Source organism: Lolium rigidum, chromosome 2, assembly GCF_022539505.1.
Source record: "Lolium rigidum isolate FL_2022 chromosome 2, APGP_CSIRO_Lrig_0.1, whole genome shotgun sequence".
Taxonomy (NCBI): Eukaryota; Viridiplantae; Streptophyta; class Magnoliopsida; order Poales; family Poaceae; genus Lolium; species Lolium rigidum.
This window is the reverse complement of record NC_061509.1, coordinates 266630133-266654826: the sequence shown is the minus strand read 5'-3', so window position 1 is coordinate 266654826 and position 24694 is coordinate 266630133. Positions and strand designations below refer to the sequence as shown.

The following is a 24694-nucleotide window of genomic DNA, read 5'->3' as shown; positions in this document are numbered from 1 at the left end:
TATGGGAGGGGTTCGCGGGGGTGTGGACATGGCGCAGAGCCCTCGGTTGGACAGCGGTGGTGAGTGCGTCTCCAGACCAGGACGGGCTTGGGCAGGAGGAGTAGGCGGGCCGCCGGCGCTGCAGAGGCAGCAGACGGAGGGGCGGCAGGTTGGGTTGTGGGCGAGAGGAGGCGGCAGCCCCATGCGACGTACAGCTGATTGATCAAAGCTAGTACAGCTGCTGTTCCCATCACTTCGCCGATTCAAAATATCGCTACTTTATCTAACGGATTTGCTTGAAATCAGCCGTCTGATTTTTATTACGTCTCGGTCAACTCCGTAGCCATTGGATTTGACTCATGATTCGTGCTGATATGACAGCAACAGCCTATAGGTGAGTTGCAAACTAAAGAAATCACCCTCAAAAAATCTCGAAGATATGGTAGACATCTAAATTTCCAGGCATGAGACATTGGGCGATGAGAGAGTTGGAGGAAGTACTCCGAGAAGAGCAACAAGATCTCAAAGCTGACAACATGCTGGCGCTATGGCGCATGCCCTTGCAAGAAGAGGCTCCCGATCGCTATGACTCCCGCTGCTCTTTCCATTGTGAATCAAACTTTTCGTTTCCCACAACGTGAAGGCGCAAAGCCGCTCTTCACAACATCAGCCTTCTTTTTGAAAGGCTGCAGGCTGCACTATGACATGGTTGCTAAATAATCCATAACACGTGTCGCTAAATTGTATGTATTTAGACATATTTTAGTATGTCTATTCACTCGTTTAAACAGTAACTAATCGGAGGGAGTAGTTTATTTGACCAGCCTGCTCTCTGAAAGTCCGCAGACATGTCGTGGGAGTTGCAGTACAAAAATAGCAGTCTGTCAGATTTTGAATACTCCTACAGGGCGACTCGCCGCGAGTCAGGTCATTCTATAATCACACACCACGAGTCTCTACTGTGGAGTCAGGTCATTCTATAATCACACACCACGAGTCTCTACAGAGCTCTACTGTGGAGTTAGTGCTTTTTTGGGGGTATGTGTAGAAGATACTCTGAAATGTGACATTAAGTTTCCTTTTGAAGCTCTGGTAGTCTGGTGTACGATTCTGAGATATTTTCTTGCTTTGCATATCTTTTTTTTCCTTTAGCATATCTTTCTCTGCATATCTGAGCTATACGATTAAACTTTTTTTCATGTGAAACAAGGATGCTGCACTGACAATTTTATGATGCTCCCATAGTTCCATCCTTTTAGGACAGTGCTGCTTCTGCTAGTTGTCACTGCTCCTAGCCGGCAGCGCCATTCTTCATCAGAAATGAAACAAAAAATTAGCCCAGTATTACTAGTATGTATACACTGGAGCGGGCGGCGGCCATGGCGGGCGTCCGGAGCGCGGCGGGCGCGGCCAGGTCCGGCGGCGGTCGGGGCGGGAGCGGGCGCGGCCGGCCGTGGCGGGCTGGGGGCGGCCGGGTATGGGAGGCGGCACCGAATCAAAATACCCCTCTCCTCCACCCGTCCTCTCCAAATCTCCCCAAAAGTGGTGATGGCGATGGATACTTCGATGGCGACCTCAAAAAATAAAATAAATCGGGGGCAGCCAGAAGATATACTGGAGAGATAGCGATTGATAGGGAGGAAATTATTCGAAAGAGTAGCGATTGATAGGTCTTTTTGTTTATTTTAGTGTTTTCGTCTTGGCAAGGACAGGTTTGCCTTGGTCTGGCACTCACTAGCTCACTCGTGACACGTGGTTCGACACAGTCGGTTGCCAGAGCAGCTTGGTCGAGCTCGATCTATACGAGCGAGGAGGAGATCGAAGCGCCGTCTCCACGTGCGAGACAGTCTCGCATCGGAGGGAGTACTAGATGGAGTATGGGGTATGTAATTTGACAGTAGATGCTCACTCGATGGAGAGTTCAGTGATCTCTCTAACTCATGCGCTTCCCGTGTCCTAACTAAAGTGAAGAAAGTGCAAACACATGATCGAAATGTAACTTTGGCACATTAACACCAGTCCTCCCGTTTGGGTGCGAACAGGAGAACGGCGTGATAGCTGCTGCTGCAGAACGCGGTCGCTCATCCTTCTCCGCCCGCGCGCGCGCGTACAAGCAGACGCGGATGGTCCCGTCCGGCAATGGGGCTCTTTCTCGTGAGGACGAGCGGTTGGACGCGCAGGCAGGCAGTCGATCCACTCGCTGCTGGAGCCAGGCTGTTGGCGTACGTGCCGTCGATTGCGATCCGCCGCTGCTCCGCGCCGCGATGTGATGCGAGTAGGGAGCACAACATCTCCAAACGCATTAGTGCTTCCAAACGCTCCCGTACATGGACACACCATGGATTCATCCTTTTCTTTCCGGCCGCGCGCGTACAAGCAGCAGTACTAGTACATGGAGTTTAGGTAGGAGTACCTTTTTCTTTCTTGTTTCCTCGATCACGCGCGCGCACACGACCAGCATCTTAATTTTGTCGACCACATCTGAAACCGCACTAGCCTCCTCCCGCGCTGCTCCACACCACCGTCTTGGCATGGCCGGACTGCAACTCTTTTCCCTTTCTCTCCTTTCCCCCTTTCATTGAATCCATGCCTTCCGCATAACTAGGCAAATCAACGTAATTAGATCAAAACTCCAGAAACCTGCTCTTCCCGGCTCTAAACGAAGAAGCGGATGATCGAGCAAGCCAGCAAGGTCGTGGGAAGGAATTAAGGACAAAATCACCTACCTGCTGATTCGGACGGAGGTCATCTTCCTCGCGTCCGCCGACCGCACGATCCGGCCAGAGTGCCATGCCCTCTCCTCTCCGAGCAAGAGTCAAAGTCTAAGTCATAGTCACACGCGCTAACCGCACGCGGACTATGGCCAAGGCTTCCTACTTATAGAGGCTAGGTTGGCTCTTAATCTCCTATGTGCTACCGACTGTTGCTTGTTTGGAGATTAGATATACGGCTGAGATACACAATGCCATGGATCGGTGACATGGACCCCGTAGTAATAGTTCGCATGAGCTCCACATAATAAATCCCCACGTCTCATGCCCTTTCCTTGGAGAACTGGAACAGTTCAGTGGAGCATGCAAATGACACACCTCGGGCTCAACAATCCAGCTTCTTGGGCTTTGTCTTCTCTCTTAATCACTACATGCACGGTTCCAGAAGGTCACTAAAATAATGTGTGCATAACAAGGAGGCAACTCCTCCTCTCTTTGCTTTAGGAATATTGACACGCCTTCTTTCTACTACTAAATTTAACTTGACGCCAGCGAATATCAGATCGAATATAATAGACCTAACAAGTTGTAATTTTTTTTATATATACAGGTGCTAGCAGCTGCTAGGAAGTTGAATGACATGATTTGCATATATACTCCACCAAACAGTTCGCCTCTTTGTTCCTACTAAAATCAGTGTTTTTGCCAAGTAATATAAATAATTTACACATATGATGTGCCATGAGTTGTCGTGTGTAATATTTTGTCGATTTCCCTAAATTAACCACACGATGTACCATTTTTGGGTCCAATTTTCTAGATCGATTTCTCAAAAAAAAAGTATACATAATTTATATGGTGGCACCACACCACTTTACAAAAATTATTATTATCTTCGCTTCTCTACATTTACAAACAAGGAAAAATCATCCATCAGTTGGCTAGACACAGGCCGAGTATGCATACATACTGCTTTGATTTTTATCTCAAAGATCAAATGAGCTGATTCAAATACAAATTTTCAAATACTGCTTTTATTTACACAAGTTACACAAATAGTATATTCTGATGGTCCTACTCAAACATGTAAATCAAATACATCAGGAAGCAAGAAAAGAATGTCACGAAGACGGATCAGCTCCTAACAACAGTATCAGCGAGCTCCCATCTCATCACTACTTTTACAGAGATAATCAAGTTTGGTTTACATGACACAAGGCTGCACCCAAGCTTCACAGCTTAACTACTTTTCCAGTGACAACAAGAGGATCTGCATGCACAATGGCCAGCAAGAGGCTGAAGTATTCGCTGTTGCGGCATCGAGTGCCACTGTGTCCTCAACCTGCTGCTGCTCCTCCCTTTGTTGGAACCAAGGGTCACTGGGTACTAAAGCTGCTGCTGCTCCTCCCGTGCCAACTTGCCATCTATCATCTCCGCCATCGCAGCATATACACAAGCCCTGCTGAGAGGTCACATAAATCATTAGTAATGATGTTGTAACAAGCAAAAGAAAAGAAGCTAGTCATCAACGAAACAACTTCTTTGGCATATATAGAAAGCTACATTTAGACCTAACACAATCTGTTCAATCATTCCCACAAGTAAATACAAACATATCAACTTTGGATTCTATCGATTCTTTTCCTTTCGGATTCATCAAAAGAAAGGATTGCCAATTTATGGAAAAGCTTCACCGATTTCATTAACCAATAAGGGAAAACATCAATTGCACGGACGATTAAACCCACAATGTTTTCTCGAATCACAACACACCCATTGACATGCAAACTACATATGAGACTTGATAAGACTCTGGACAACTTTCCTCGAAGAAGATGGATTAGGCTGACCATGTCAAAATATGTGAAGAAGTAAGCATGATAACATAATGAAGCTAGTTCATAGATAGAGAGGTCCTGCGTGTAGGCAAAGTTAAACAGAGCAGCGCACCAAATGCTCCACTTGTCAAACCAAATGCGCAAATAGCTGTCTAGGACCTCAATATAAACTGCACAGCAAAACATTGAGAACAAAGACCAGTTCCAAGGACGTCAATGCATGTCTAGCTACGTCAAGACACTAAGTACCTGTGCTGCAACTAGCACAAACCTGCAGCGTAGATTCTCCAGGCCAGGCAAGCTCAAGCAGGCTTGCTATCCTCCCTCCATCAGCTGTAGAAGCATCTACACACACAACAAGGATGGATACTGAAAATACAAGCAACGGAAATCCTAATTCATTAACATGCCAATGAGTGCATGGAGATTATACAAGCAGCAAGAAAATTTCTAATTTACAAGGCAATACTAGGATGATCCTTTTTTTAACCATTATTATGTGGTGATTTGTCTGTACCACACTATCTGCATATATAATCCTTGGTAATAAATTTCAAACAAAAAAGAAAGGACATCACATGCACGTATGTATGTGTTACCCTCCCTCAGATTGTATCATCTCTGGATTGGCACGTATACACAACATGACAAGAACTAACTCACTATCTGGTTAACAACCAAAACATTCATGCATGCCAGCAACACCCAAGGATCGATAGCTCGGCAATGAAAAGAAAACAGAGGAGCAGCAGGTAAGGTACCTTGTTTCGCTGGATTAACCAATCTGCTTCTTGTCAACCTTCATCTTGTCCAACAAGATCTCGTCCACCACCCACGCACAAGGTCACTTGCTACCCCTGGTGCCAGAGCAGGAGCTGCCGTCGCAAAGGCGGAGGCCCCTGGCGTGGTGGCCAGCAGTAGCAGGTCGGGGACGTGGCCAGCGGCAAGTTGGAGTTGCAGGTAGGGAAAGACAACAACTTTTGCTCCGCATGGACGCCCGCAGCAGCCTGGTAGACGACCACCAACTCTTTCTCTGCGGCTCTCCACCGCCATTCCAGCGGCGCCGAGGTCAACCACCACTGCTGACCACACCATCACGCTGGCCACCAGGACAACGCCTGGAACTCCACGAGGAGCACAACATTGTTCCCATCATGGACTAACCTGTTCATTCATTCATTCCCACAAGTAAATACAAACAGATCAGATTCCCACAAGTAAATACAAACAGATCTAACATATGTTCATTCATTCCCACAAGTAAATACAAACAGACCAACTTTGGATTCTATCAATTTTTTTCTTTCGGATTCATAATAGAGATGAATAGTGAAACATCAGATTCACCATGCATCATCTTCATGCCTCGATAAAATTCTACTCATGCAACAACATACAGTTGGTCCAATGATAAAGAGAGCTAGGAACCGAGGGTCATCGGCTTGAGCATAAGTACAGCCAATCACAGAGAACACTGGAGCCAGAAAACAGAAGGGGTAAACTAGTAGCTCACCGGAGAGCATGTAGCAGAGGTTGAGCATCACCGTCGCCACGCCGAGAAGGTAGTCAAAGCAGGGCGTGGGAGGCCTCGGTTAGCCCAAGAGCATCAGCACTGCATAGCTGGTCGGAGGGCCTGAAAGCATACAAGTTTCAGCACTGACTATGTATAGCAAACGAATTTTAAAAGGTCGTGCTCATTCACTCTGACAGCATTACAAAGAAAGGAGTATGTAGAACCCAACAACAACACATGATTCTATAGATTGGTACCGACGATAATATAATACATATTTTGTCAAATTCAAATAAATTCATCTAAGACAAACAAAAAATCCAACAGCTCTATATTTCAATCCACTTCACCAACTATCTTGCTGCTATGTCAAACCAAAAAATCCATCAGCTCTATATTAAACATGGGAAAAGAAATAAATTCATATATTCACATTATTAATACTACATGAGAACCGAAAGAAAGAGTTGGCATACATTACACCACAAATATTGGATTAGACTCCATTTTATCATTGATAAACACAATTATCAATTTCCAAGCATGTTGCACAACCATTTCAGAGATGGTCGTTCACAATAGCTAACAACGAATGAAGTTGACATGCAGGAAGGAAATTTCACATGTACTTATATAGAAATCTAGCTGAGGACAATTTCACATTCGCTCTGATGAAACTAGTAACTTCACATATGAACTGTCACCGTTATGTATCTAGAAAGCACCCCTACAGATGAATTCGAGGATTATTCAGTACATACCAATAAGTTGAGAGACTCTCCACAAAAAAATTAGGAACAATAGAGAGGAGTATCACTAGAAGTTCCAAAGTGACAATGTCGATTGGCTTTATCAGGTTGGCAAGATCCCAAACTGCTAAACTGCCATAAAAGAACAAATCGATCAGCATAGGACTCAAGAGCAAGAAACTTTGTAGTACGCATATTAATTCCTGGTTTTAAGCATGTCCATCTAGAGCTAGTCACAAGGTACGGTGAGATAATAATTTTACCAAAATACTTGTTAACCATTTGTATCTATTACAAGAACGAACATGGGGGATCTATTAAACTGAAGGCTGGTCCTAACAAGGTACTACCGTACTATAGAACCTCTCAGAAGAAGTGAAAAAGAAAACGTAGTACAAACTCTCAGAGTAGTATTTAGCATACATTTGCCTTTTTTTGAAACAAAGCAGCAAAATTTCTGTGATGCTTTGGAATGTTTCATTATTGCCAGTGTTTCAAAACTTGCCAAGTGTTCTTTCGCAATTTCAGAACATTTCTTTTCCATTATTTGTTTGTTTGGCAAGATACGTTCGATAATCTGCATCAACATCGTATAATTGCTACGTACATATATGCCTAGCTCAACATAAGCAATTCACATTAACACTGAATTTTTCTTGCAGTACAATGAAATATAGCATGGAATAACCAATTGATCTAGTAGTGGTAAAAATACAATGAAAACATGCATGCCAATATGTATGTACTACTTGAACCGAAACAGAGATGGACGAGTCCTAAACAGCACACAAGATGGGCTACAACGACAACTGTCAGTGTCATTACCAAATCCTAGCAACAACTCCCCCCCTTATCAGATTGATAGCAAAGTTACAACAAGCAAATGCACACATTTCATGAAACACCATTTAATAATTGGCAGAAAGCACACATAAGGGTTTGGGACGAAGCTCACAACCCAAGGAACCATGCAGAACACTGCTTGATAGCATGACAGCAACCGATTACAGCATGACCAAAGAGAAAAGTTCAACCTTTGGTTGTCGATGTCAACAAGCTACTGGACACGGGCATTGAGGTCGCCGCGCTAGGGCTTGAGGCAGAGCAGTGGCGGTTCATCGATAATGGGCTCCGGGACCTTGAACAGGTCTCCTTCCTGACCAGGGTCGTACTCTGATATCAGGGATGGCTGCCCCATGTCTCCCTGTTATTATTTTACATAGAAAATAATGTCATGTTGAATAGCACCAGATTCAGACTATAAATAGCACTAGATTGAGATGATAAATAGCAACATAAAATTATTAGACTCAACACCTAACTAAAAAAGAAGGCATGCTCACTAAATTGTGCGTGGATTTGCCCCTATTGGGCTAGTAACTCATGTTCCCTAATGCATATGTGCATTATAGAATGAAAAGCATCAGAGTGAATTACAAACAACTATATAAAGGGTTCTTTTCATGATAGTTAAAACTTTCAGGTCCCCAAAAAATAGCAAGAGCTTTGGTAAACAAACTAGCCACATTAAAATATGGAGAGCCTATCTGCATGATAATCCTAGATAATTCAAAACATAAAGTGAAGTAGTATGTACTTCATATACCTACCAACTACCATCAGCGGAAGTTTGCTGAATTATGTGGGCTGCTGAAAGTATTCGTAACCACAATGTGTAGAAACCAAGTGCATAGTGAGCACACATTTAGTACTGGATAGACAGTGCAACGCTGATTTATGTCATACAACAACATGCAAGAAAAAGACCGATCGGTATCCACCAAAAGAACATGTGTGTTTTGCAGCCAAATTCTAATCCTACAATGGCCATAGGATAGAACGGAAAAATCCTGCGATAATTTCCGACAGTTTTGGAAATGCAGCGCAAATATAAATTAGGAGCACAATGGAGAAGTTACTCACGTTGTACCCATCTCAGACCTGAGGCACCAGATTGCTGCGCCTGTGTCCATGGGCATGTCGGCACTCTCATACACCGACTCGGCAGCATAATCGTATCATGGAGCAGCTGCTTACGACAGGCGACAGAAGGCAGCTGCCAGTACAGCAGCAGCACTGCTGGATCCAAAACAGTCGGGTCACGCTGAAATGAGCAGCCGACGAGCATGAGCAGACGGATGCAAGCCGCAACGCATAGACAATCGGCGAGGAAGCAGGTGAGCCTAATAATATACAAGTGAGTAGTGAGATGACTTGGTCCGGTCCATACATGAGGTCTAAAAAATGAAAATAGAGCTTTAAGATCAAAGAACACTTGCATTTTCTGTTAGAAGATTTAAGGCTTATCATAATAATATTATACACACCAATCCATGGAGTTTTTGCGAACTAGAATAGCAAGGAACAAAAGGCAGAATTACGAGGACTTGAAACTACAGTTACTCGCATAAGAGTATTTTGCAAGGAAACAGGAGTTCATCAAGGTAATAAAACATACATGGTACATAAAAATGCTACAGTGCAGCAAAACATTCCACCAAATTATAGATGGAACCAGATCCGTTATATGTAACAGAGTTATCATTTGTCAGCAGCAAATACATACACAAGAGTTATAGAATGTATTAGTATGAATAATATTATCATTGTTAGCTTTGGGAAGTGGGACTATGGATCTAGTTGGAATGATCAAGCATATATTAGTTTCCTCAAAATATGCTTGTGTTGAGTAAAATGTGCATCTTTAATGCAAGTATTATACCATCAACTATATAGCATCTTTGACACAAGTAATATACCATCAACAATATAGCATACGCCATGTACGCCAAATGATGCATACATGCACAAAACAAACACCTCACATTATTGATAACTATTAATAAACATAAGGGCATATCAGCAAATACCACAGAAAAATCACCTGAAGTTGTCCACTGCAGATTTCTCACTTAACAAACAAAGCTAATGCTAATGCTATAATGAACTAGCAAACTGGTTAACAGGCTAGGGCAATTAGGTCATTCATTGAGTAAAGATATAAGAGTAAATAGCACCACTAGATTGCGCATGGATTTGTATTCTCACTAGATTGCGCATGGATTTGCGCAAATTGGGCTAGTAACTCGTGTTCCCTTATGCATATGTGCATTATAGAATGAAAAGCATAAGTTGACAAGTAAATAAACAAAGTGAATTATAAACATCTATATAAAGGATTCTTTTCATGATAGTTAAAACTTTCAAGTACTTAGAAACAACAATAGCTTTCTGTTGATTGCGCCAAGCTGGCTCTCTTCCTGAACTCAAACCTGAGAAGGGGTATTCGGTTTTTTAGCATCCAACCAAAACACTTCTTAACCATTTGTATCTATTACAAGAACGAACATGGGAGATCTATCAAACTCAAGGCTGGTCCTAACAAGGTACTACTGTACTATAGTACTTCTCACAAGAAGTGAAAAAAGAAAACGTAGTAGAAATTCTCAGAGTAGTATTTAGCATAGATTTGCCCTTTTTTGAAACAAGGCAACAAAATTTATGTGATGATTTGGAATGTTTCTGGCAATAATTTGCCTTATTTAGCATACATTTGACTTTTTTTAATAAAGCAGCAAAATTTCTATGATGCTTTAGAATGTTTCTAAAAATACAAGCAATGATAATCCTAATTTATTAACATGGCAATGAGTGCACGGAGATTATACAAGCAACAAGAAAGTTTCTAATTTTACAAGGCAATACTAAGATGATCCTTTTTTAAGAATTATGTGGCAATTTGTCTGTACCACACCATCTGCATATATAATCATTGTTAATAAATTTCAAAAAAAAGAAAGGACATCACATGCACGCATGTATGTGTTACCTCCCTCACAGCTTGAAAATTACATCTTCTTGTTACAAACAGAAATTAAAATTACAGCAAAATTTTGGTGCTTAGTTAAAAAAAAAACTCGAAAGGTTCAATTTGGCCCTCCCTTTGTCACGCTCCGCCCACTGGGAACCAAACATGAAAATTAAGACAAACTAACAAGGTAAGCTACATCGAATACACGGTAAACTAAGAGGAAATTTTTTAACCGTTAACTAACATTGTCCGAAATACACTAGTACCCACCAAGCCTAGCTAATGAGTGGGAATCAGGCACTTAGCTGAAAAGTACTGAAGCAAAGCCAAAAAAAGAACATTGTTTGGTTGTTCCGGAACATGACATGTATGTGCAACCACTACAATCTACATCTGGAATGGAGAATAGGAACGACCTTCGGAATGTGTGAGTAGTTACCTGCGCATCGTCATCACCATCTTGGTCAGAGAGGACGAGGCAGACCTTGCTACCCCTGGTGTCGGGGCAGGAGCTGTCATCGTAAAGGCGGAGGCCCTTGGCATGGTGGCAGCAGTAGCAGGTTGGGGACGTGGCCAGCGGTAGATTGGAGTTGCAGGTCAGGAAAGACAAAAGCTTTTGCTCCGCATGGACGCCCGCAGCAGCAGCCTGGCAGGCGACCACCAGCTCTTTCTCTGCGGCTCTCCACCGCCATAACAGCGGCGTTGGGGTGAACCGCCGTGGCTGAGCCCAACCGTCACGCCAGCCACCAGGACCACGCTTGGAACTCCACGAGGAGCACAACTTGGTTCCCATCATGGACCGATCTCTCCTCCCTGGTGAAAGACGTGACAATAAAATTCAGTCAGTACACAACCGTCTAGATAAAAAGAACAGGGCATGATGATCAACTCTCAACAGCAGCAACAAGAAATAGCATCATCTATTAACAACCCAGTGCCAAAGGAATGTACACAAAGATAGATCAAGATTTTTAGAAAAATCCAAGCTCCTAAAGTTATTTAAATATTAACACAGGCTGGTACAAACTGATGGTGTAATCAAGTAGTCCAAAATCAATTACTAATAATCAGTGTGTAATATACTAGCATGTAGCTACAAATTTGAGAAAGAAACCAGAGAGTTAGTAAGAGAGGCAGGAGAATTAAATGAGCCAGCTACAGAGGGATGCTTTGGAAAAAGAAAGCCAGCCACACCTGGACATCGCTAGATCGACATGCTCCAGGCTAAAACAGCAACGGCAGCAGTCGACCATGGTTCATAGCAACTTAATCAGGAACGTGAAAAATATGTAGCTCCGAGGTCATTTTAACTATCCTAAGCAAAATGTGCCGCTCAAGGATGTCCAACATTTTAGTCATGTGAGCAAATAGGAGCACACTGATTTTTAGCTTTCCGGAATCCTGTTGTCAAGCATTTCATGCCAATAACAAGAAGTCACTCAAGCATGTGTAACAAAAAAGGAAAAAAACATAAACAAAGATTGCATAACAATCAGGTATAAGTTTCAGAAAAATGATGCATGTAGTTAAGTAGCTCATAAAGCTAACAATATCCACATTGCACAACATTCTCCTGGCCTAGTGAAGTTATCATATACCGAGCCAGCTCTGTGACCAAATACTCTTTGAAACATCATACGATCCATGAGCGCCACATGCATGTCAAAAAATGAGAAACAACTATTTTGTTTCCGTTGGGTCACATGACATATATAGTTCTACTTCTGAATGTTGCATTTGACTTTGCACTTGAGTTTGTATATAATTTATTTTTGTTATTACAGAAATAACCAATATTTTAGCATCGCTAGGCTCTAGCAACTCCATAGTCCATGGATAGTACAACCGTTTCTTCCCAGCCAACATATTCGAGTGAATACTTCAAATATTCACGGTCTATTTTTGCAATAGCAACAGAAAAAAGAAAAAAAAGACTTCATTAATACAAGGAGGTAGTGAATAAGTTATGTTCTTAGAGAATGTATTTCCATCTACTGCATACATGCATTTTTGTGCTGATTTAGAGGTCCTTGGGGTTGCTCTTTAGCTCCTGGTTTCCGGTCTCTAGATTAAAGAATCCTGACAAGATATCAAGCATCACAAGCATGTAAAACTTTGATTTCTTTTCAATGAAATGAAGCGCAAAGGTCCTTTGCGTTTTCTCGAAAAACAAATGCAAAAACATAGCAGTTCTAGAAAGAGAAGAGAAACACAGAAAGCACAAGAAGCCGGAGGCAAGAGGATTCAGGGGTTTTCTCTTCATGATGGATGACATGACCACCTATATCAAATAAATCAACAAAGAAACTCAAGCTGGTGACACATACTTCTTGCAAGTACTTCCATTCACAATTACAAGCTATGCTAGGCTGATTATGTACTAGTTCATTATTACTCGACTTACAAAAGATTTGTGCAAGGCTATACAACTACGCAGTACATCAACATGTAACACAGGGCAATACAGCTGCCAAGCCAGCTATCGGAAATCACATTGGCAAATCCATGATAAAAGTAGCACTCCCTCCGTCCCAAACTAAGTGACTAGGATTTGTCTAGATTCACATGTATCTATACACACTAAAACACGTCTAGATATTTGCGAATCTAGACAAATCCGAGTCACTTAATTAGGGACGGGGGAGTACCTGTGAAACTGAAGCAAATCTATAGAGTCCTACAAACATCCTTCCTAACATTCATGATTCCACATCAACACTACATCATCCTCTTAGAACTTATAACCGAAACACGTTGAGTAATCATTTAATACTGGAATTCAGACAGTGCACTACCGATTTATGTGATACAGCAACATGCAAGTAGTCTAGAAAGATCGATCCAAAATCCACCAAAACAACATGTATGTTTTGAAGCCAAATTCTAATCCTACAATGACCACAGGACAACGGAAAAATCCATTGACGATTTAGTAGAGCTTGTACTTTCAGAGCTTCAGAAGGATATATGCTACAACAATTCTGTTGCGACATGAGTACATACACATTGTGATTTGGAAATGCAATGCAAATTGGGCATGGAGCAGATGCTTACGATGGTGACAGGAGGCCATGGCCAGCTTAGCTGCAGCAGCACTCCCAGCCGGAACGGCCGGGTCACGTCGAAATGAACTGCCGACGAGCGGTAGTAGATGGATGCGAATCTTAGCACATAGATGGTCGGCGAGGAAGTCGGTGGGCCTGACAATATACAAGTGAGTAGTGAGATGACTTGGTACAATCCAAAGAATAGAGTAAAAGATACATGAGGTATAAAAAAGGATCATACAGCTTTAAGATCAAAGAACACTAGTATTTTCTGTTAGAAGATATAAGGCTTATCATGTTATGATAATCAGTCCATGGAGTTTTTGCGAACTAGAATAGAAAGGAATATAAGATAGAATTATGAGGATCCGAAACTCGAGTCACTCGCATAAGAGTGTTCTGATACAGACATACCTCGGCAAGTAGTTAAGAAAACAATGAATAGTTCATTAAGTTAATAAAACATACATGGTACATAAGAAATGCTACAGTACAACAAAACACTTCGCCAAATTAAATATGGAACCAGATCCGTTATATGCCACAGAATTGTCATTTGTCAACAACAAATACATACACAAGAGTTAAATCATGTATTAGTATGACTAATATTATTGTTAGCTTTGGGCAATAGGATTAGAGATCTGGTCGAAACGATCAACCATATTAGTTACTTCAAGATATGCTTGTGTTGAGAAAAATGAGCATCTTCAATGCAAGTATTATACAATCAACAATATAGCATCTTTGGTGCAAGTAATATACCAACAACAATAGATCATATGCCTTGTACGTCAAATGATGCATGCATGCACAATAAACACACCTCACGCTATCGATAATATTTTATAAAGAGAAGAGCATATCAGGAAATACCACAGACAAAATCACCTGAAGTTGTTAAACATCGTCTATTCTCGGGTAGCAAGCCTAAAATGTCCTCTACTTACAAATTGGGGGAGTAATTACCTGCATTGGTATTTCTTCCAATTTGTATGCAATCTGTTTATCGTCAAGAAGTAATGAAACTATATCCTCTTGTCTCATAGATGATCATCCTGGACTTGTTTCCCTTTCATGACCAACTCTTGTACTAAAATTTTCTGCTTTGCCCTCTGCAATTTTTTTCTCCACAATTGTGTCTTTGCATATAAATTTATACACGGTTACCTACAATTCCAAGTTTGAAACAATATATAAGAAACTGAGTTTCTGCAAATTTACTTCAAGTCTGGGTGCAATTTGGAAAATCAGATAAAAGACTAGTGTCCTAAGAGATGGTGAAAATCAGATAGTTAACAGATATGAGATGAACGACTTTGCTTTAAAACAAAAAAAAAGTAAACTAGTTATTATACGAGCTCTAGCAGTGAAAGTAAACACAAGAAAAATATAATGGACAATGCAAGATAATAGTTGGCAAGAAACCATGAAAAAAATGGCTAGTCTCCAGTTTTACCCAGTAATCCAGCATGACCATGGAATTATATTAGTATAAAAATAGGATTGTGAACCGGTTTTGAGTTTTTAACTTCTACTGAGTTGTCAGTCAACCAAAAAAATCCTAGACATCAATGACCGTAAGAATAGCAGCATGACCAATATTATATAATTAGAAACAGAGTCGCCCCTACACAAATTGTCAATTACCCCGTAACACTTCTTACTATAGGAACCCAATGAGAACGCTTTTTCTGAAAGAATCCCTGTAAGAAATGGAAACGCTTCTTATTACAAGAGTCCATGCAAGGAATGAAAACGCTCCTGCCTGGCTGTAGAACCTAGTGATGTTCCCTACTGATGAATCAACAGCAACACAGTGATAGCAAATCATATTATCTCGCAAACGTTCAAATTCTCTTACAAACAAGTATTCACTTGTCATAGTGCTGAACAGTCAGGGACTAAATAAAGATAATTTATGTGAACCTAATTCCTATTTGCATGACACAAGTAGAAACAAGAAAGTAAACAATTGAACATCACTGACCATGATAAGAAAATGCTGCGTGGGTGTGCTACTAGGCTTCGATTCACAAGCATGAAACTGAAATCAAAATGAAGTTGTCTGGAAAGACAAATCAAACTCCCTATTTCTCCACTTGAAATTATAATTAAAGCACACAACTCTCAACTTGAAAGTAACAGCTCTATGTTTCAGAAAAAAGGATAATTGGCAGTAGCACTAACAATTTCCCATGTAGCAAGCTATTAGAGACACGAGTACTAGACTTTATCCATGAAAGTCCTCCGCGTGAGCCACTGCTAGTCCTAGAAGAGTACTGGAGGCCTGCTGCTAACAAGCATAGCAAAACCAATCAAAGTCCTCCGCGTTGTACACTAGTGTGACAACAAGGGGCAGAACAACACAAATTACAGCTTTGTTTTTGGTTATGTACAAGTAAACACAGTAAAAAAATGGAGCACATCCATATCTGGAAAATACGCAGGTAGGTAGCAGCCTACGCACAATACGAGTTTTTGATTCGGCAAATAGACATTCATATACTCCACGCATGCATGCCCAATGTACTGCCGATGTTAACGTTTAATCCAGCAGCAAAAAGGAGACAGTTTGTTGAGGGAAATAGATGCAGGAGGGAAGATGGAGCTCACCAGGCAGCGAGACGAGGTGACCGGCAGCAGCATGCCGGAGAGGTCGCCACCGCAGGAGCTTGGGGACGTCGCCACCAGCAGCAACTTGGGGTGGTGGTCGCAGAAACTCCAGGCAGGTGACCAGAAACTCATCAATAACCAACGAATCGCAAAATGATCGAAGCAACATTTATCGCATCACAATGGAGAAGTTACTCACGGTGTGGCCATCTCAGACCTGAGGCACCAGATTGCTGCTCCTCCATGTACATGGGAATGTCGGCATTCTCGGACACCAACTCGGCAGCGTGATCATATCATGGAGCAGCTGCTTACAACTGGCGACAGAAGACCGTGGCCAGCTTAGCAGCATCACTGCCAGGGACGGAATGGCCAAGTCACGCCAAAATGAACCGCCTACGAGCGGGAGCAGATGATGCGAGCCGCGGCACATAGACAGTCGTGTGAGGAATGTTGGTGGGCCTGATAATATACAAGTGAGTAGTGAGATGACTTGGTCAGATCCAAAGCATGAAGTAAAAGATACATGAGGTCTAAAAAATCATACAACTTTCAGATCAAAGAGCACTTGTATTTTCTGTTAGAAGATATAAGACTTATCATAATACTTTTATACGTATCAGCCCATGGAGTTTTTGCAAACTAGAATAGCAAGTAACATAAGGTAAAATTATGAGGACTTGAAACTCCAGCCACTCATATTGGAGTGTTCTGATGCAACATACATTAGCAAGTAGTTAAGAAAACAATGAATAGTTTATGAAGGTAATAAAACATACATGGTACATAAGAAATGCTACATTACTGCAAACATTCCACAAATTTATAGATGGCACCTGATCCGTTATATGTAACATAGTTAACATTTGTCAGCAGCAAATACATACACAAGAGTTAAAGTACATGTCAAATCCACCAAAACAACAAGTGTGTTCTGCAGGCAAATTCTAATCCTACAACAACCACAGGACAAGAGAAAAATCCGGCGACAATTTAGTAGAACTTGTACTTCCAGAGCTTCAGAAAGGTATATGCTACAACAATTACGTTGCGACATGAGTACATACACGTTGTGATTTGGAAACACAATACAAATTGGAATTTTGGGCCCCACGCCTAGGCATCCATCAGTGTATGCATGGCACACGTAAATGCATAGTGATCAATCACCAACAAATAGCAAAATGTTTGAAGCAAAATTTAATGCAGCACAATGGAGAAGTTACTCACGTTGTGCCCATCTCAGACACTGAGGCACTAGATTGATGCTCCTCCGTGTCCATGGGCATGTTTGTATTGTCGGACACCGACTCAGCGACGTAATCCTATCATGGATCAGATGCTTACGACGGGCGACAAGAGGCCATGGCCAGCTTAGCAGCAGCAGCACTCCCAGAGCCGGAATGGCCGGGTCACATCGAAATGAACTCACATTGAAATGAACTGTCGAGATGGAAGCGAACCTTAGCACAGAAAGTAAAAGATACATGAGGTATAAAAAAGGATCATACAGCTTTAGGATCAAAGAACACTAGTATTTTCTGTTAGAAGATACAAGGCTTATCATAACAGTGTGATGAGAATCAGTCCACGGAGTTTTTGCGAACTATAATAGCAAGGGAACATAAGGTAGATTTATGAGGACCTGAAACTTGAGTCACTCGCATAAGAGTGGTCTTATACAACATACCTCGGCAAGTATTTAAGAAAACAATGAATAGTTCATTAAGGTAATAAAACATACATGGTACATAAGAAATGCTACAGTACAGCAAAACACTCCGCCAAATTAAATATGAACCAGATCCGTTATATGCCATAGGATTATCATTTGCCAACAACAAATACATACACAAGAGTTAAAGCATGTATTAGTATGACTAATATTATTGTTAGCTTTGGACACTAGGATTAGGGATCTGGTCGAAACGACCAACTATATTAGTTACTTCAAGATATGCTTGTGTTGAGTAAAATGGGCATCTTCAATGCAAGTATTATACAATCAATAATATAGCATCTTTGATGCAAGTAATATACCATCAATGATATATCATATGCCCTTGTACGTCAAATGATGCATGCACAACAAGCACACCTCACACTATCGATAAATTTTGATAAAGAGAAGAGCATATCAGGAAATACCACGGACAAAATCACCTGAAGTTGTTAAACATCATCTATTCTCGAATAAGAACTAAGGTAGCAAGCCTAAATGTCCTCTACTTACAAATTGGGGGAGTAATTACCTGCATTAGTATTTCTTCCAATTTGTGTGAATCTGTTTATCATCAAGAAGCAATGAAACTATATCCTCTTGTCTCATCAGATGATCATCCTGGACTTGTTTCCCGTTCATTACCAACTCTTGTACTATTTTTTTCTACTTTTCCCTTTGCAATATTTTCTCCTTGATAGTGTCTTCGCATAAAAATTTATACACAGCTACCTACAGTTCCATGTTTGAAATAATATATAAGAAACTAAGTTGCTGCAAAAAAATATCAAGTGTGGGTGCAATTTGGAAATCAGATAAAAGACTAGTGTGCTAAGAGATGGTGAAAATCAGACAGTTAACAGATATGAGATGAACGACTTTGCTATAAAACAAAAAATTAAACTAGTTATTATACGAGCTCTAGAAGTGAAAGTAAACACAAGAAAATATTACAGACAATACAAGTTAATATTTGGCAAGAAACCATGAAAAAATGGCTAGTCTCCAGTTTTACCCAGTAAGCCAACATGCCGTGGAATTATATCTAGTATAAAAACAGGATTGTGACCCGATTTCGAGTTTTTAACTTCTACTGAGTTGCCAGTCAACCAAAAGAATCCTAGACATCAATGACAGTAAGAAAAGAAGCATGACCAATATAATTAGAAACAGAGTCGCCCCTACACCAATTGTCAATTATCCCGTAACGCTTCTTACTATACGAGCCCAATGAGAACGCTTCTTACTGAAAGAACCCCTGCAAGAAATTGAAACGCTTCTTACTACAAGAGTCCATGCAAAAAATGAAGACACTCCTGCCTGGCTGTAGAACCTACTGATGTGTCCTAATGATGAACCAGCATCAACATAGTGATAGCAAATCATCTTCTCTCGCAAAGGTTCAAATTCGTTTAGAAACAAGTATTCACTTGTCATAGTGCTGATCAGCCAGGGACTAAATAAAGACAATTTATCTGAACCTGGTTCCTATTTGCATGACACAAGCATACACAAAAAAGTAAACAATTGAACACCTATGACCATGATAAGAAAATGCCGCGTGGGTGTGATTCTAGGCTTACATGCACAAGCATGAAACTGAAATCAAAATGAAGTTCTCTGGAAACACAATTCATACTCCCTATTTTTTCCAACTTGAAATTATAATTAAAGCACACAACTCTCAACTTGAAATTAACAACTGTATGTTTCAGAAAAAAGTATAATTGGCAGTAGCACTAACATTTTCCCATGTAGCTAGCTATTAGACACACATGAGTACTAGACTTTAGCCATGAACAACAAGGCTAAACATAGATGCGCATCCAAATAGACAGAAGAATATATTGCAGGCCTGCTTCTGACAAGCATAGCAAAACCAATCAAAGTCCTCCGCCTTTTACACTAGTGAGACAACAAGAAATACAATGATTTTTTAGTTGACTGACAACTCCGTAGAAGTTTAAAACTCAAAACTGGTTCATAAACCAGTTTTTATACTATATATACAATTCCAAGATCCCAACGCACGCATCAATGACAGTGGCAATAGTAGCATGACCTATATAACTAGTAACAGAGTCACCCCTATGCCAATTGTCAGTTATTCTGTAATGCTTCTTAGTATAAGATCCCATGCAAGAAATGAGTACGGTTCTTACTGAAAGAATCCATGCAAGAAACGGAAACGCTTCTAGAGTCCATGCAAGAAATAAAGACGATCCTGCCTGGCTGTAGAACCTAGTAATGTGCCCTAATGATGAATCCGGAGCAACTGATTGATACAAAATCATCTTCTCTGGCAAATGTTCAGATTCATTTTCAGACAAATATTCACTTGTCATAGTGCTGAATAATCACAGACAAAATAAAGGAAATTTATCTAAGGCTGAATCGTATTTGCATGATAAGAAAATAAACAATTGAACACCTATGACCATGATAAGAAAATGCAGCGTGTGTGTGCTACTAGGCTTACATGCACAAGCCTGAAACTGAAATCAAAATGAAGATCTCTGAAAAACTCAAATCAAACTCCCTATTTTTCCCAACTTGAAATTATAATTAAAGCACACACAACTCGCAACTTGAAATTAACAACTGTATGTTTCAGAAAAAAGGATAATTGGCAGTAGCACTAACAAATTCCCATGTAGCTAGCTATTAGGGACGCATACGTACTAGACTGTATCCATGAACAACAAAGCGAAAACAGAGGAGTGCATCCAAATAGAATGCGAGGAATGTACTGGAGGCCTGCTGCTGACAAGCATAGGAAAACCAATCAAAATCCTCCGCCTTGTACAGTAGTGAGACAACAAGGGGCAGAACAACACAAATTACAGCTATTGTTTTTGGTTATGTCCAAGTAAACAGAGTAAAAAAAAAAATGGAGCACGCCCATGTCTGGAACAAATGCAAGTCCGGAACAGCCTACCACAACACGAGTTTTTGATTCAGCAAATGGATTTTCATCTACTCCATGCGTGCATGCCCAATGTCCTGCCGATGCAAACGCAGCAAAAAGGAGACATGTTGTTGGGGGGAAATAGATGCAGGAGGGGCTATGGGAGGGGTTCGCGGGGTGTGGACATGGCGCAGAGCCCTCGGTTGGACAGCGGTGGTGAGTGCGTCTCCAGACCAGGACGGGCTTGGGCAGGAGGAGTAGGCGGGCCGCCGGCGCTGCAGAGGCAGCAGACGGAGGGGCGGCAGGTTGGGTTGTGGGCGAGAGGAGGCGGCAACCCCATGCGACGTACAGCTGATTGATCAAAGCTAGTACAGCTGCTGTTCCCATCACTTCGCCGATTCAAAATATCGCTACTTTATCTAACGGATTTGCTTGAAATCAGCCGTCTGATTTTTATTACGTCTCGGTCAACTCCGTAGCCATTGGATTTGACTCATGATTCGTGCTGATATGACAGCAACAGCCTATAGGTGAGTTGCAAACTAAAGAAATCACCCTCAAAAAATCTCGAAGATATGGTAGACATCTAAATTTCCAGGCATGAGACATTGGGCGATGAGAGAGTTGGAGGAAGTACTCCGAGAAGAGCAACAAGATCTCAAAGCTGACAACATGCTGGCGCTGTGGCGCATGCCCTTGCAAGAAGAGGCTCCCGATCGCTATGACTCCCGCTGCTCTTTCCATTGTGAATCAAACTTTTCGTTTCCCACAACGTGAAGGCGCAAAGCCGCTCTTCACAACATCAGCCTTCTTTTTGAAAGGCTGCAGGCTGCACTATGACATGGTTGCTAAATAATCCATAACACGTGTCGCTAAATTGTATGTATTTAGACATATTTTAGTATGTCTATTCACTCGTTTAAACAGTAACTAATCGGAGGGAGTAGTTTATTTGACCAGCCTGCTCTCCGAAAGTCCGCAGACATGTCGTGGGAGTTGCAGTACAAAAATAGCAGATCTGTCAGATTTTGAATACTCCTACAGGCGACTCGCCGCGAGTCAGGTCATTCTATAATCACACACCACGAGTCTCTACTGTGGAGTCAGGTCATTCTATAATCACACACCACGAGTCTCTACAGAGCTCTACTGTGGAGTTAGTGCTTTTTTTGGGGGTATGTGTAGAAGATACTCTGAAATGTGACATTAAGTTTCCTTTTGAAGCTCTGGTAGTCTGGTGTACGATTCTGAGATATTTTCTTGCTTTGCATATCTTTTTTTTCCTTTAGCATATCTTTCTCTGCATATCTGAGCTATACGATTAAACTTTTTTTCATGTGAAACAAGGATGCTGCACTGACAATTTTATGATGCTCCCATAGTTCCATCCTTTTAGGACAGTGCTGCTTCTGCTAGTTGTCACTGCTCCTAGCCGGCAGCGCCATTCTTCATCAGAAATGAAACAAAAAATTAGCCCAGTATTACTAGTATGTATACACTGGAGCGGGCGGCGGCCATGGCGGGCGTCCGGAGCGCGAGCGGGCGCGGCCAGGTCCGGCGGCGGTCGGGGCGGGAGCGGGCGCGGCCGGCCGTGGCGGGCTGGGGGCGGCCGGGTATGGGAGGCGGCACCGAATCAAAATACCCCTCTCCTCCACCCGTCCTCTCCAAATCTCCCCCAAAAGTGGTGATGGCGATGGATACTTCGATGGCGACCTCAAAAAATAAAATAAATCGGGGGCAGCCAGAAGATATACTGGAGAGATAGCGATTGATAGGGAGGAAATTATTCGAAAGAGTAGCGATTGATAGGTCTTTTTGTTTATTTTAGTGTTTTCGTCTTGGCAAGGACAGGTTTGCCTTGGTCTGGCACTCACTAGCTCACTCGTGACACGTGGTTCGACACAGTCGGTTGCCAGAGCAGCTTGGTCGAGCTCGATCTATACGAGCGAGGAGGAGATCGAAGCGCCGTCTCCACGTGCGAGACAGTCTCGCATCGGAGGGAGTACTAGATGGAGTATGGGGTATGTAATTTGACAGTAGATGCTCACTCGATGGAGAGTTCAGTGATCTCTCTAACTCATGCGCTTCCCGTGTCCTAACTAAAGTGAAGAAAGTGCAAACACATGATCGAAATGTAACTTTGGCACATTAACACCAGTCCTCCCGTTTGGGTGCGAACAGGAGAACGGCGTGATAGCTGCTGCTGCAGAACGCGGTCGCTCATCCTTCTCCGCCCGCGCGCACTAGTCCCAGACGCGGATGGTCCCGTCCGGCGGGGCTCTTTCTCGTGAGGACGAGCGGTTGGACGCGCAGGCAGGCAGTCGATCCACTCGCTGCTGGAGCCAGGCTGTTGGCGTACGTGCCGTCGATTGCGATCCGCCGCTGCTCCGCGCCGCGATGTGATCGAGTAGGGAGCACAACATCTCCAAACGCATTAGTGCTTCCAAACGCTCCCGTACATGGACACACCATGGATTCATCCTTTTCTTTCCGGCCGCGCGCGTACAAGCAGCAGTACTAGTACATGGAGTTTAGGTAGGAGTACCTTTTTCTTTCTTGTTTCCTCGATCACGCGCGCGCACACGACCAGCATCTTAATTTTGTCGACCACATCTGAAACCGCACTAGCCTCCTCCCGCGCTGCTCCACACCACCGTCTTGGCATGGCCGGACTGCAACTCTTTTCCCTTTCTCTCCTTTCCCCCTTTCATTGAATCCATGCCTTACGCATACCCAGGCAAAGCAACACAATTAGATCAAAACTCCAGAAACGTGCTCTCCCCTGCCCTAAACGAAGAAGCGGATGATCGAGCAAGCCAGCAAGGTCGTGGGAAGGAATTAAGGACAAAATCACCTACCTGCTGATTCCGACGGAGGTCATCTTCCTCGCATCCGCCGACCGCAGCACGATCCGGCCGGAGTGGCCTCTCCTCTCCTCTCCTCTCCGAGCAAGAGTCAAAGTCTAAGTCATAGTCACACGCGCTAACCGCACGCGGACTATGACCAAGGCTTTCTACTTATAGAGGCTAGGTTGCCTCTCAATCTCCTATGTGCTACCGGCTGTTGCTTGTTTGGAGATTAGATATACGGCTGAGATACACAAGGCCATGGATCAGTGACATGTAACCCCGTAGCAATAATTCGCACGAGCTCCACATAATAAATCCCCACGTATCATGCCCTTTCCTTGGAGAACTGGAACAGTTCAGTGGAGCATGCAAATGACACACCTCGGGCTCAACAATCCAGCTTCTTGGGCTTTGTCTTCTCTCTTAATCACTACATGCACGGTTCCAGAAGGTCACTAAAATAATGTGTGCATAACAAGGAGGCAACTCCTCCTCTCTTTGCTTTAGGAATATTGACACGCCTTCTTTCTACTACTAAATTTAACTTGACGCCAGCGAATATCAGATCGAATATAATAGACCTAACAAGTTGTAATTTTTTTTATATATACAGGTGCTAGCAGCTGCTAGGAAGTTGAATGACATGATTTGCATATATACTCCACCAAACAGTTCGCATCTTTGTTCCTACTAAAATCAGTGTTTCTGCCAAGTAATATAAATAATTTACACATATGATGTGCCATGAGTTGTCGTGTGTAATATTTTGTCGATTTCCCTAAATTAACCACAGGATGTACCCTTTTTGGGTCCAATTTTCTAGATCGATTTCTCAAAAAAAAAGTATACATAATTTATATGGTGACACCACACCACTTTACAAAAAATTATTATCATCTTCGCTTCTCTAGACACAGGCCGAGTATGCATACATACTGCTTGATTTTTATCTC

The 24694-nt window shown here is 42.2% G+C and overlaps 1 protein-coding gene across 3 annotated transcripts; it reads right to left on the bottom strand.

The window, feature by feature from the left end:
* Positions 1 to 5856: 5856 nt before the first annotated feature.
* LOC124693393 lies at positions 5857 to 18540 on the bottom strand. 3 transcript variants are annotated; one of them, XM_047226871.1, is made up of 6 exons: positions 18517 to 18540; positions 13656 to 13801; positions 11041 to 11414; positions 8714 to 8894; positions 7825 to 7994; positions 5857 to 6161 (listed from the first exon to the last, which is right to left on the bottom strand). In XM_047226871.1, the coding sequence occupies exons 2-5, from the start codon at positions 13672 to 13674 to the stop codon at positions 7906 to 7908; spliced, it is 663 nt and encodes a 220-aa protein (XP_047082827.1). In that variant the 5' UTR covers positions 13675 to 13801; positions 18517 to 18540; the 3' UTR covers positions 5857 to 6161; positions 7825 to 7905. The 3 variants fall into 3 exon arrangements, 1 of the variants encoding a protein (XP_047082827.1); XR_007000006.1 differs by lacking the exon at positions 18517 to 18540 and having other exon boundaries at positions 8714 to 8973; positions 13656 to 13796; XR_007000007.1 differs by lacking the exons at positions 11041 to 11414; positions 13656 to 13801; positions 18517 to 18540 and adding an exon at positions 9675 to 9738 and having other exon boundaries at positions 8714 to 8973.
* Between the last annotated feature and the right edge of the window lie 6154 nt (positions 18541 to 24694).

Bases quoted from the DNA above. Each gene is read 5' to 3' on its own strand.
- LOC124693393 (XM_047226871.1), bottom strand. The intron at 8,895-11,040 runs GTAACTACTCAC...TGCTCATTTCAG, and splicing joins ATGGTGATGACGATGCGCAG to CGTGACCCGACTGTTTTGGA. The intron at 7,995-8,713 runs GTGAGTAACTTC...AAATAATAACAG, and splicing joins AGGTCTGAGATGGGTACAAC to GGAGACATGGGGCAGCCATC.